Genomic DNA, 14552 nt, shown 5'->3' with positions numbered 1-14552 from the left:
TAAAGCTTACACAGGCAGTCAACTTCAAATGCAGTGAATATAGCAATCCCAGGAAAAATCAGTGCTATCATGGTTAAGATAGCAGGGCTGACAAGGACTTGGGGACTAACTGGACAAGGCAGCCACAGTGATGTTCCTGCTTTGTCCCCCTTTGGTATTTGCTGTCAACAAGGTGTATGTTAAGCCATCTACCTGGAGACTGACAGGGATACACTTCAATGAGCAGAATTACCAGCCACTCATCCTGATGACAGCTTTGTTTTCTCTAGAGCTTCAAGACTTGGGGCAGAAAGAGTCTCACTTTAACAATTTCAAGTTGATTTAATACACAAGAACAAAATAGATGAGATTCAAAAATACCTTTGGCCCTTTTAGAATGGCAAAGCAAATTACAAAATGTCATTTTAGGGACTAAGTCATACAATATATAGACTTCTGGAAAAGATTGAATGTTCCGTGCCAGGTGTTAAGTTATGGATGCAAATCGAAATGGGCAGTAAATGCTGACTTTCAAAGAACTTTACAAGCCATGGACACACCAGTTATGCTCTAATGACCAAAGTCAGAGGCAGGAAAGAGTTAATTCACTCCCAGCAAATCACTTACTCAGGACCAAGGTGTCATCAGTAGAAATAAGGAATCAAAAATATACCTTTATTTGTTTATTGTTTAGCCCATAGGAAAAAAGCTGTTAAAATACATAAATAGATGAGCTTTTGTAAATTATTCTTGTTTGCTCTTCAGATTTTTAATTTCAGAAATGAATAGGAAGCCCAGTTCTTAATAATCCTTACATCATGCTCTCCTTAGGAAAATAAGGACTCAAATAGCCTTTCAGGAACCATTGTTCATATTAAGTAATTCATACATTTTGAGATGTGAACTATGCTTCTGATGTCGTGTTTATAATTCCCATTTGCAGTTCACATTTAGATTCAGGGTTTATGGCGACATCATCAAAGCCAAATTGGGATCATTTAACTCTGCTTATCCTTACCTTTGGATTTATCCTGAATTTCTCAAGAGTAGGGTTAGGATAAGGCAAGGGAAGGTATATAGAACTCTCATAATTGTGGAGAGCATGCAGATGTCAGATATATTGAATAACCTTAATGAAACATAGGTACATATGATGTTGGAATTTGGCTACAAGCTGTAATTAATTTTCAGAAATATTCTCTTTCTCCCTCTCTATTTTTTCTCATTATTCCCCAATTTAATAATTGTCTTACAAATGTGTAATGATAGGAATCCCAGACCCCATTGGCCAAGTCATTTAATCCCAGATGTACGTCATGAGTTTACTGGAATTACTGGTTTATTTTGATTAATCAATTCTACAGTAATTGCTACACTTTCAAAAATACTACCTTGTTGGATTAATGTTTTTCTCTAAGAAACTATTTATTTATCTGAGTTGGAAAATCATCTATCTGAAGGTATCAATCTTTTCAGGTTTAGTTGATCTTATGAAGTATATGAATGATAACTTTATCAAAGTTGAGTATTTCTTCAGAAACTTAAAGTATTGAAGGATCATCATTTGGTAAAAGGACCAAGAAGAAAGCAAGGATCAAGTCATTGACTCATTGAGGAAAGTTGTAACAAAACAGAATGCTGAGTGATAAACACATAATAGAGTTTTAAGCACTTCGGATTTTTATTGAATTGTGATGCAGAGAAGGAAGAATGACTTCCACTTAAACTTATTCTGTTCAGTTTAGGCCTAAGGGGTCCTACCTGGATATTTATGTTGGGGAAAGCCTGCCCAGAGGGACACATTTCCATAGAATGCCCTTGACTTTCCACAGTGAGGTTGCTGTTGGTATCAGCTGAGGATGCAGTCACTCTGCCCTGCACCCAGGGTCTTCCTACCATCTTTTCCACAGCTCAGGAAGCATGAGCTTAGAGGATGCAAATTTAAGTAACTTAATTGTATTGGGGGGAGTGGGTTGTTTTAAAGGACTTTAAGAACAAGAATAAGCAGCTTTCGAATATGCCACTCCATTGTTTCCTCTAACAATATCAACCAAATGGAATTGTATAATACATTTCATATATTATATATCCCAAGCATTTCAAGGGTAATTTGAAATCAGCTTCTCCAATTTAGTTTCATGAAGTCAGTGGAATGAATAAAAATTTCAGGCCATGTTTGAAAGGGAAGTGCTCATATGTATTATTTATTTAAATTATATACATATATTAATATAATGTGGACATCATAAAGCATAAAAAACACAAATTAAAAGACTGACATTAAAAAAGGGGAGTAACATTTTCTTCCAATACCACACTGGAGTGTGCATATACCACTTTGGTAACTACTCCAGTGTATTCTGTGAAAGGCTTGTTCTGTGAGAAAGAAGAGTGCTGTGTTATTGTACAAACTCTCAGAGTCTTTGTTGTGTGATTACACACTGTGAGTTCCCAAAAGGGGACATTATAAAACTACAAAATGTTTTAAAGAAAGGCTGAAGTCAGAGAGCTCTGGTTCCAGATCTACCCACCACTCACAAACTATATCACTTTTGACTAGTTATTTAAATTCTTTGAGCCTCAGTTTCCCTATCTGCATGATGAATAATGACATGTCTCCCTGGGTTATTATGTGGATCATGTAGGAAGATGTAAAGTAAGTGCTTAGCTGAGGGTTTGGCATACAGCAAGCACCCAATAGATGTGATTTCATTTCAACCCACTCCTGTTGCCCTAGTGTGCTGTGGAACACATTTTTGGAAAGTTCCATATTAGACTCTTCATTCTTTGATTATTTTACTGGTTTACCTTTTCAATTTGACAGATACTTATTGACTTCCCTCTAAGTAATAGGTTTAGTAGAAGGCTCAGGGTAACAGTTTAGATGAATATTCTGAAAAACTTTCAAATCATTTGCAATTCAGCAAGAATTTGAGATCCTTTGGCCCCTTCACCACCTTGGTGATGGCCCAGGAAAGGTGATGACTACCTTCACACAGTGCACAGTCTGAGGGAGGGACAGTGCAGTGTGTGGCTGGCATTTAAAAGAGAAACAGACTATATGCCAACAAATTTGACAACCTAGAAGAAATGGACAACTTTCCAGAAACATACAGCCCACCAAAATTGAATCAAGAAGAAATAGATAATTTGAACAGACATCACTAGAAGTGAAATATCGAATAGAATCTGTAATAAAAAAACTTCCTGCAAACAAAAGTCCTGGACAAGATGGCTTCACAGGTGAATTCTACCAAACATACAAAGAAGAACTTATACCAACTTTTCTCAAATATCCAAAAGATTGAAGAGGCGGGAACACTCCCAAAGACATTCTATGAAGCCACCATCACCCTGATACCAAGAACCAGAAAAAGACACCAACAAAAAAGAAAATTACAGGGGCTTCCCTGGTGGCACAGTGGTTGAGAGTCCGCCTGCCGCTGCAGGGGACACAGGTTCATGCCCCGGTCCAGGAGGATCCCACATGCCATGGAGTGGCTGGGCCCATGAGCCACGGCTACTGGGCCTGCACGTCCAGGACCTGTGCTCTGCAACAGGAGAGGCCACAGCAGTGAGAGGCCTGCATACCGCCAAAAAAAAAAAAAAAAGAAAGAAAGAAAATTACAGGCCAATATCTTCAATGAATATAGATGCAAAAATTCTCAACAAAATATTAGCAAACTGAATACAACAATACATAAAAAAGATCATACACCACGACAAAGTAGGATTTATCCCAGGTTCACAGGAATGATTCAACAAATGCAAATCAATCAATGTAATATACCACATTAACAAAAGAAAAGTCAAAAACCACACGATCATCTTGATAGATTCAGAAAAAGCATTTGACAAAATTCAACATCCATTCATGATAAAAACTCTTACCAAAGTGGGAATAGAGGGAACATATCTCAACATAATAAAAGCCATTAATAACAAACTGACAGCCAACATAATACTCAGTGGTGAAAAGCTGAAAGCCTTCCCATTAAAGTCTGGAACAAGACAAAGATGTCCACTCTCACCACTTCTCTTCAATGTAGTATTGGAAGTACTAGCCACAGCAATCAGACAAGAAAGAGAAATAAAAGTTATCCAAATTGGAAAAGAAGAGGTAAAATAGTCACTATATGCAGCTGACATGATACTATATATAAAAAATCCTAAGGACTCCACACAAAAACTACTAGATCTAACAAATGAATTCAGCAAAGTGGCAGGACACATGATTAACATTCAGAAATCAGTTACATTCCTTTACACTAACAATGAAATATCAGAAAAGGAATGTAAAAAAATAATACCTTTTAAAATTGCACCAAAACATAAATACTTAGGAATAAAACTAACCAAGGCAGTGAAAGACTTGTATGCAGAGAACTATAAAACATTAATAAAGGAAATAAAAAGGATTCAAAGAAATGGAAAGATATCCCATGCTCTTGAATTGGCAGAATCAATATTGTCAAAATGACTATTCTACCCAAGGCAATCTACAGATTCAGTGCAATCTCTATCAAATTACCCATGACATTTTTCACAGAATTAAAACAAATAATCCAAAAATTTATATGGAACAATAAAAGACCCAGAATTGCTAGAGCAATCCTGAGGGGGAAAAAAAAACAAAAAACAAAAAAAAACAAAGCAAGAGACATAACTCTCCCAGACTTCAGACAACACTACAAAGCTATAGTAATCAAAACAGTGTGGTATTGGTACAAAAACCAATACCATAAGGTTTTGTACCAAGGATCATAAGGATCAATGGAACAGAATAGAGAGCTCAGAAATAAACCCACACACCTAAGGTCAATTAATCTTCAACAAAGGAGGCAAGAATATAAAATAGGAAAAAGACAATCTCCTCAGCAAGTGCTGCTGGGAAAGTTGGACAGTTGCATGTAAATCAATGAAGTTAGAACACACCCTCACATCATGCACAAAAATAAGCTCAAAATGGCTTAAAGACTTAAACGTAAGACATGACACCATAAAACTCTGAGAAAAGAACATAGGCAAAACATTCTCTGACATAAATCATACCAATGTTTTCTTAGGTCAGTCTCCCAAGGCAATACAATTAAAAACAAAAGGGACCTACAAGCTTTTGCACAGCAAAGAAAATCATTTTTTTAAAAAAAGCAAAATAACAACTTATGGAATGGGAGAAAATATTTGCAAATGATGTGACCGACAAGGGCTTAATCTCCAAAATACATAAACAGCTCATACAACTCAGCAACAAAAAAATAAACAACCCAATCAAAAAATGGACTTTAGTAGAAATTTCTCCAAAGAAGACATAGAGATGAACAGTAGGCACATGAAAAGATGCTCAACATCACTAATTATTAGAGAAATGCAAATGAAAACTACAAAGCGGTACCATTTCACACCTGTCAGTATGGCCATAATTAAAAAGTCTAAAAATAACAAATGCTGGAGAGGGTGTGGAGAAAAGGGAACCCTCTTGCACTGTTGGTGGGAATGTAAATTGATACAGCCACTATGAAGAACAGTATGGAGGTTCCTTAAAAAACTAAAAATAGAATTACCATAAGATACAGCAATCCCACTCCTGGGAATATACCCAGACAAATCTATAATTCAAAAAGATACATGCACCCCTATGTTCATGGCAATGTTCACAACAGCCAAAACATGGGAACAACCTAAATGTCCACCAATAGATGAATGGATAAAGAAGATGTGGTACATATGTACAATGTAATACTACTCAGCCATAAAAAAAGAATGGAATAATGCCATTTGCAGCAACATGGATGCAACTAGAGATTATCGTACTAAGTGAAGTTAGTCAGAAAGAGAAAGACAAATATCATATGAAATCACTTCTACATGGAATCTAAAATATGGCACAAATGAACTTATCTACAAAATAGAAACAGAACTCGTAGACATAGAGAACAGACTTGTGGTTGCCAAAGGGGTGGGGGAGAGGGAGAGGGACGGAATGGGAGTTTGGGGTTGGTAGATGCAAACTATTGCATTTAGAATGGATAAACAACAAGGTCCTAATGTATAGCACACAGAACTATAATCAATATCCTGCGATACTGGAAAATAATCTAAAAAAAGAATGCATATAGGTGTATAACTGAGTCACTTTGCTGTACAGGCAGAGATTGACACAACATTGTAAATCAACTATACTTCAATAAAAAAATTAAAAAACAAGAGAATCACAAAATAGTGTGAGTTGGAGGGGGGCATTGGGGATAAGTGGGGGTCTGTCCAGTTAGGTTTGTACATGATTTTAAGCAGTTCTTATCTCACCCTAAGGAACACAGGAAGCCATTTACAAGCTCAAAGTCATGGGATGACAAAGTATTAGAAAAGACAAAATATGAGCACATCTGTGAATACAAACAAACACAGACCCTGAACTGGATAGCTGCTGCCAGTGTATAGAGTGGTGGGCAATTTATATAATACAGTGGCACCTCCCTCCCTATTTATTTCATTCCTAATAATCAATAAATTTCATTACCTCTTTACAAAATGTTGACTTTGCAGTTTCTGATGCACCATAAATTTACTCAGACTCTAATCAATTGTCCCTTTCTGTGAAGAGTTTTTAAATGTACAACAAATGTGTTCATGCTCTCTGTTGCTTGTTGCTGGCAGGGGCATCACAGCTGCACAGCTCTTAACCTGACTGATCATAACCTGATTGGTGTGGTGGGATCTGACAGTATTCATTTTATACAAAAAAAAATCAACTCTTTGTGGGAAGGCCTGGACTGACAGACCTGCAAATTTAAATTCTCTGGTGAGCTCAGGACAAACTGCAGAGGTTACATTTCCACACATGGTTGACGAAGTCAGTTTGCCATAAATACATTCAGGAGAGACAATTCTGCCTCTGTTCATCGTCGATCCATTTTAAAGACATTTTTAACAAGCAGAAAATGTTAGTGTTGGGAGGGAGAGTTCTGGGAGGTCGCTAGACAATGACAAAGCCCTGGAATGAGCAGAAGGGACAATTGGCTGTTAGAGTTTAGCTCTTTACTGACAGAATTCCAGAGGCAAAAATTAGGAAGAGTTCGATGAATAGTCTTTGTTCTCTGCTTAAAAGCAGACAATAACAGATGCATGCCTCACTAGAATTTGAAATGTGAAAATCTACAAACGAATTTGATATTTTATTTAGTGTGATTGTTAGAAATTGTCTCATGGGGGTAGTTTTAAGAGAAGGGTAATGTTTCATAAGTAAGATCTAAAATTTGCTTTCTACATTATTTGTCTAATTTGGAAAAACAGAGTTTTTCGTTTTGCTGCTTACCTTGGGATATTTCTTTTATAGTATTGAAATAATGTCCATACCATGCTTCCACTGGGTTGAAAAATATATTTTATAAACTTATAATTTATTAAAACTTATAGTATGAAATAAGGTAACAAAAGAAATCCTCTACTTTTTCTCTCTTTGAAAAGGAGTCTAAGAACTTATGAACAAAATCAGAAATATTTGAGAAAACATATCAGGTTATAAAGTTTGGGGAAATTTTGACACCGATTGTATTAGTAAGGATTAGGTTTAACTACATATAGTAGATACCACATAGCAAAATAACAGAGGCATAAGCCAAATAGATTATTTCTCCCTCATTAACAAAAGTCTGATGGTGGGCAATCCCTGGCTGATGTGATAGTTTTATAATTACCAGGGATTTAGGCTTATTTCATGTTTCTGTTACACTATCCTAGCATGTATCTTCCATTTTCAAGGTTGCCTTGTGATCCATGATGATTTTTGGAATTTGAATCATCTCATCCACATTCCAGGTTTAAGAAAGGAGAGTTAGGGGTCATTCCACTCTTAAGGAGTTTTTCCAGAGGTTCGGAAATACTTCGGCTTACATCTGATTGTTCATAATTTAGTCCCATGGCTGCACTCAGCTTTAAGGGAGGCTGAGGCATTTCAGCTGGGTACATTACTGCTCCTAATAAAATCGGGGCTGTATTAACAAAAAAGGAGAGAATATATTGGTTAAACAACTAGCAGACTCTGCCAGAACTGGTATAATTCGCCAAATCAAAATACCTTTTAATTTTTAAAATAAATTTTATTTATTTATTTGTTTGTTTGTTTATGGCTCCATTGGGTCTTCATTGCTTCACGTGGGCTTTCTCTAGTTGTGGCGGGTGGGGGCTGCTCTTCATTGCGGTGTGTGGGTTTCTCATTGTGGTGGCTTCTCTCCTTGCAGAGCACAGATTCTAGGCATGAGGGCTTCAGTAGTTGTGGAAGGAGGGCTCAGTAGTTGTGGCTCGTGGCTCTAGAGCAGAGGCTCAGTAGTTGTGGCACACAGGCTTAGTTGCTCCACTGCATGTGGGATCTTCCCAGACAGGGATTCAACCCGTGTCCCACCTTCATTAGCAGGCGGATTCTTAACCACTGAACCACCAAGGAAATCCCCCAAATACCTTTTTATCTCATTGTTTTTAATCGATGGGTGTGTGCGTGTGTGTGTGAATGTATTTGTGTATGTGTGTGTGTACATATAGATAATTAAATCCAACACCAATCATTGGTAGGAAGCATAATACCTTTAGAGAAAGATTATAGCATTAATTATAGATACATATAAACCTCATGAAAGACATTCACCAGAAAATATTTCCTGGATACTTTTGTATATATTTTTAAAGACTCATTTGCTTATAGATACAAAGTACTTGTAATAATTATTGGAACAATAGCTGTGACTTTGCTCTGCTGGAACTGCCTCTTGCATAAACAGAAGAAAGGTGCTAATCCATGTGCCAGTGGATTCGTTGGCAAGCGTCCATCAAGGCTACTTGTCACAAGCATTTCGGTGTATGTTGAGACATGTACTTATTTTAATTGCTGCCTTTTTATATGTGTCAATCTAATTTTTTTTCTTTACAGATAGAAAAAAAAAGTGAAAGGTAGGAGGTATGCACCTTCTCACTGAACAAAAGGAAAGGCAATTCCCTCAGTTCTTAAGGAAGAGAAAATGCAGACTTCTCAAGGGTTGCCTTCAACCCAGAGCAAGTGCAATCACTTTCCTGAGTGCTTTTTTGTGTGGCCATAATCCACTATCTCTTTACTCCCCTCTGGGATTGGGCTTGATCTTTTCAACACTTCTTTGTAACCAGGAGCTAGAAAACACAAGATTTAAACATGGTGGGAAAGGAAGGATACTGAGGTCATGTGAACAGCAGGGCAATCAAGCAGCTGTTGAGTTGGAGAGAAAAAGCTGGATCTTATCAGAGTAAATGCTGTCAAGAGTCACAAGCTTACATGACATAAAATTACACTTGTTTGAAGTATGCCATCACAAAATGCCAGCCTGACATTAAACTGCTTTATAGAGGTATCATGTCCTTAAACAGCCTGCTGATTTTCTGTCACTGGGGTGCCACTTTCCTACCTGATTTTGTGATACCCTGGCTTGTCTCCAGGAACTGTGAAGAGTGTCACCAACTTAGAAAAATTCTTAAAAGGAAATTAATTTTGATTTCCTTTGACATCCTAGAGAGTGTCCTTTTTAGCTGGGATGGAGATCCAGCCTCCTCTCCCACATTAAGGCATGACAGTTTACTGTGCATGTGAGAATCTTGGCTTGACACCCTTAAAAAACAAAAGCATTTTTAAAATTGAAGTATAGCTGATTTACAATGTTGTGTTCATTTCTTCTGTACAGCAAAGTGATTCAGATATATATATAAATATACATATTATACATTCTTTTCCATTATGGTTTATCATAGGGTATTGGATATAGTGCCCTGTGCTCTACAGTAGGACCCTGTTTTCTATCCATCCTCTATAAAATAGTTTGCATCTGCTAACCCTAAACGTCCAGGCCTTCCCTCCCACCCCACCCACAGGCAACCACAAGTCTGTTCTCTATGTCTGTGAGTCTGTTTTTTAGATAAGTTCATTTGTGTCATATTTTAGATTTCACATATATGTAGTATTTGTCTTTCTCTGACTTACTTCACTTAGTATGATGATCTCTAGGTCCATCCATGTTGCTGCAAATGGCATTATTTTATTCCAAAAGTACTTTCTATATGATCAGTAACATGTTAGGCACTCTACATGAATGATCTCACTTAATTCTCACTGAATCTCTAAGGTAGCTTCTATTATTATATTCACTGAAGTGGAAGTTCTGAGAGACCCAGTGACTTGCCTGAGATCACTCTGCTGACTAGTCAGCAGAGAATGGGGGTTTGAACCCAGCACACTGATTGCAGGGCCTGGGCTTGCAATCAGGATGGTGCTGCTTTCTTCAAAACCTGTGTCCAATGAGTGACCTAAGTTGGGAGGAGAAGGTAAATTAAGAAATATTTATAGAGGGGACACAAGAGGGCAAGAGACAAATGAAAGCATCTCCCCTTTGTCTTTAGAAAGACATGTGGTTAAGAAAACAAGAAGAGGTTTTTCCTGGTAGGAACAGGAAGTGTGGCTGAGGAGAGTCAAGCACTTTACAAATAAGGCAGCTGGAGCTTTCCATTTCCAGTGTGCATCTCCAACAGCACTGCTGTGATCGACCAGGAACAAATTCCCCAGTGAAACATCAACAAGGTAGGAAATGTCATAATTATATTTTCTATTATCCTCCAAAGAATACATTAGCATGGCAGACATGGCTATAATTTGAAAGAAAATTGATATGTAGCAAACACAATTGCTGATAAAACAAGCTGAGTTTTTAATCCTCTGGTATTAACAAAAAGGCCAAGATAAGAAAGGGAGTCTCAGTTTTTTCTGTGCTTGTTCTCATGTGTAGTTGTAACTAGGCAAGAACCATGCTCAATTGGTTTGCTCTATGCTTTTCTCTAATGAGTAAACATATATTCAGCATGTTCTGGACAACCCCCTGGAGGGCAGGTTTGTACCTGAATGCTCCAAGCAATGATTTGGGTGCCACCATCTACCTGCAGTTCAAACAAACCAACAAACAGAAAACCAGCCATTGTTCTTGACTCAGCCCTTCTCACACTTACCTTTCCATTAAGTTTCCAGTTCTGTCCCCAGAACCGATCTCAAGTTCACTTATTTCATTCTCTACTGCCATCACCCTTGTCTTAGACAAAATTATCTTTTGTCAGGATCAGAAACAGAAGCCTTCTAAAATCAGTCTCTAAAATCAAAATGGTTTAAGCAAATACATATAAACCATGTGCCTGCTTGAAACCCACCGGCCATGGCTTCCTAAGTACTCCAGAAACAGAGTCTAAGCCTTGCTTCTTGTGCCCAAGCCATGGAAGCACCTCTCATTCTTCAAAAGACTCATGCTCTCTCTTTAGGCTTTTCCATTTTCTGAACCTTCTGCCTTGGAGATTTGTTTTTCCTCCTTATTCTTTAGGCCTCAGCACTGACCTCTCCTCTCCTGGAGTCATTCTTGTGGTGAGATTGGCAACCCTCCCCAGCCACTCTCTTCATCCTCGTTTCCCTCATAATTCTCTTCATAACATTTATATTGTGTCTCGAGCCATTTCTATTTTCTTTTTATCTTCTCAGTCAGAAGGTAAGCTCTATAAAGGGCAGAATTCTCAAATGGATCTGGCACATTTCTAGAAACATTAATGGATAGGCTAATTATTTTGAGACATTCCTCTGGATGGGAGCATGTAGGAATTTCTTCTTGCTGACACTGAGGCAAAGAGCCTAATAAACTTGGTGTGATCTTTTCTGTCTCAATCATTCATAAATCTTTGCATCTTTGGAACCCTAATGAGACTAAGAGAGGGGAATAAATAAAAATTTTTTGTAAATACATGAAGATATTCTTGTAAATCTTCATTTCTTATTTCATATGGTCAGTCATGTTTAAGCAGGAAGCGAAATTGATGATTTATTCTTTAGTAATCAAATTTATTGCCATCAATTATATTTTCCAATAGCTTTTAACTAAATGGAATGATTATGTCTAAGAAGCATGAGGTTTTTATAGGGAAGGGCAAGACTTCTGTTCCATCTGTCTATGATGCTCATTGCAAAGATAAAGCTCGCGTTTAATGTGGTCCGGCCATGCGCACAGCGGGCAGTGCTCTCAGTTATTTAATGAAGCCTCTCTCAGTTATGCATCAAGTCTGTTTCCTTAGTTCCCTTTAAAGATGTACATATCAAAACCGTCAATACTTTTTGGTCACGGATTCTTCTTTATTCTAGTTTCAATTTTCACGCCTGTACCATCAGGTGTGCAGTCCCAGCTTTTTGATGAGTCAGCACAGCCTGGATGTGTTAGTGTCATTGTGTGTGTTTCCCAGGATGTAGGGTCTGTGCTCACTTTGGGAGCCTTAGTCTAAAATTTGGCAACGAATATCACTAGTGTCAAAGGGGTAAACATCTTTTTTTATCTTTATGGTGAAAATGAAGATGAAATAAGTCATCCTGAGTTGATTCAATTTTAATACCAAATACTTTAAATTATTTCTGAAAATATTTACAGAATTTATTTCTGTATATCAAAGCAAATGTTATATTCTTAGGCAATTTGCTTCTTATCTTATAGCTTCTTGTACATTTTTATAATAGAGGGTTTCTACATACTGGATTTTCCTAAAGAGAGGAACATGGCTTGTATTTCTGATTTAGTTTCTTGGGATATAATAACCGTGTCATGAGTTTTGTTATCTTTAAATAAAAACAACTTGTCTACAATACATAGATTTGTTAATATTATAGCCTCAGTTTGCCAAAATGATGTAAAATAATTTGATTTTTTTTTAACATCTTTATTGGGGTATAATTGCTTTACAATGGTGTGTTAGTTTCTGCTTTATAACAGAGTGAATCAGTTATACATATACATATGTTCCCATATCTCTTCCCTCTTTGTCTCCCTCCCTCCCACCCTCCCTATCCCACCCCTCCAGACAGCCACAAAGAACTGAGCCGGTTTCCCTGTGCCATGCGGCTGCTTCCCACTGGCTATCTACCTTACGTTTGTTAGTATATATATGTCCATGTCTCTCTCTCGCCCTATCACACCTCACCCTTCCCCCTCCCCATATCCTCAAGTCTGTTCTCCAGTAGGTCTGTGTCTTTATTCCTGTTTTACCCCTAGGTTCTTCATAACATTTTTTTTTTCTTAAATTCCATATATATGTGTTAGCATACGGTATTTGTCCTTCTCTTTATGACTTACAAATAATTTGATTTTATGTATTTTTCTGATTTACCTTGCTACTCTTTAAGTATTAGAATGCTGTGGAGATTTTATAATACAGAGATTTTCCGTAGTCTAACCTCAGGGAAAACTTATTACCTCCTTTATAATTACTCAGTGGGTATGAGAAATACCTGCTCAGTGATGCATCTCATTAATGGGTCTTGTCTTGACTGACTTGAAAAGAACCAAGGAAAGGATTTGACGGATTTGATCAGTCAGGTACTGTCCTTGATTTCTCTGAGTGACTTTCTGTCCTCTTCACCCCCTTCTACCTGTGCTCATGCCCAATAATGAAAAGCTCTTACCTTCAATGCAGAGGAGACCAGACCTTCCATACGGACAGAGGCAGACAATGTCTGTCCCGGATTTAGGAACACAGGTGGCACCATTTCTACATGGGTTGCTTTCACAAGTTGCAAACTGGCACTGCTTGCCCGAGTACAGCCTTGGACAGTCACAAAACCAAGTTTCACTATCACTGAGAAGGGAAAAGCAATTATAAAACCAATCAGAAAACAAAAAATGATCTTTTACACACACACACAAACACACACACACACACACAAATAAAATTAACAATTGTGTCTTGCCTAGTAAGTGGAGTTTTTTCTTCTCTCTTTCTCTTTCTGTGATTTTAAACTTATGAGTATTTATAGCTGTGTACTTTACATTGAAAGAAGATTAATGGCTTTTTAGATTGTCCAAAGCCATGCATTCTATTTTAAGCAGTCTATTTTTATTTTTTATTTAACTCATCTTTTATTTCACCTAAGGTGCCTTTTCAGGGCTTCATTAAATAGGTGTGGTGTTGCCTCAATAAAGTGCTTCAAATGTCTACTAGAAAAATCCATTTTAGACTCCAAGCTTAGAGGAGAATTTCAAGCTGGGGCTAGCCTTCTCCACAGAAGACAAGTCCTCCAAGAGCCACCCTTCTGGTAATTAGGAAAGAAAAACACAGTGGGGAGCTGTAATGACTAAACAGCTCTCCAGCTTAGACTTTGGTTTGGTGACCCCAGGCCCAGAGTCACCTGTGAAAGAAAAGCTCAGGAAAAATACTCCTCTCACCTGCTGGGGAAACACTCTCCAGAGGGGACAGTGACTTAAATCTGTGGTTTCTGCCTTCCCTGCATCTATTCCCCATTTAAAGTAACAGCAGTTTTAGTTTTCCCTTCCAGACCTCCAGCCCTCAAGAATCTCAGCCCCCTGATTGGGAGGGGCATACCCCCTCTTGGTGTCAATCACAGTGATTAGTGCAGGATGGACCCCAGGGCCAAAGTGCTGGTGGCATCTGCCTATCCAGAGGGCTGAGGATAAATAACTAATATGTAGCAATGAAAATATTAGAGACTGGGGTAGACAGATAGATTATTGATGATATTATTTGGGTAT

General features: G+C 37.7%; 1 protein-coding gene across 1 annotated transcript in view; it reads right to left on the bottom strand.

Annotated features, from left to right (window-relative positions):
- Positions 1 to 14552, bottom strand: part of EYS (EGF-like photoreceptor maintenance factor) — a gene marked incomplete at its 5' end in the record, with an annotated part of 885136 nt that overhangs the window by 131005 nt on the left and 739579 nt on the right. The window contains one exon of the mRNA XM_007449587.1: positions 13469 to 13641. Coding sequence (XP_007449649.1) covers positions 13469 to 13641 — 173 coding nt within the window. The remainder of the gene's footprint in view (positions 1 to 13468; positions 13642 to 14552) is intronic.

Source organism: Lipotes vexillifer, unplaced genomic scaffold, assembly GCF_000442215.2.
Source record: "Lipotes vexillifer unplaced genomic scaffold, Lipotes_vexillifer_v1.1 scaffold793, whole genome shotgun sequence".
NCBI classification, from domain to species: Eukaryota; Metazoa; Chordata; class Mammalia; order Artiodactyla; family Lipotidae; genus Lipotes; species Lipotes vexillifer.
Note: the sequence above shows the minus strand (reverse complement) of the source record. Positions and strands in the feature narration are given on the sequence as shown.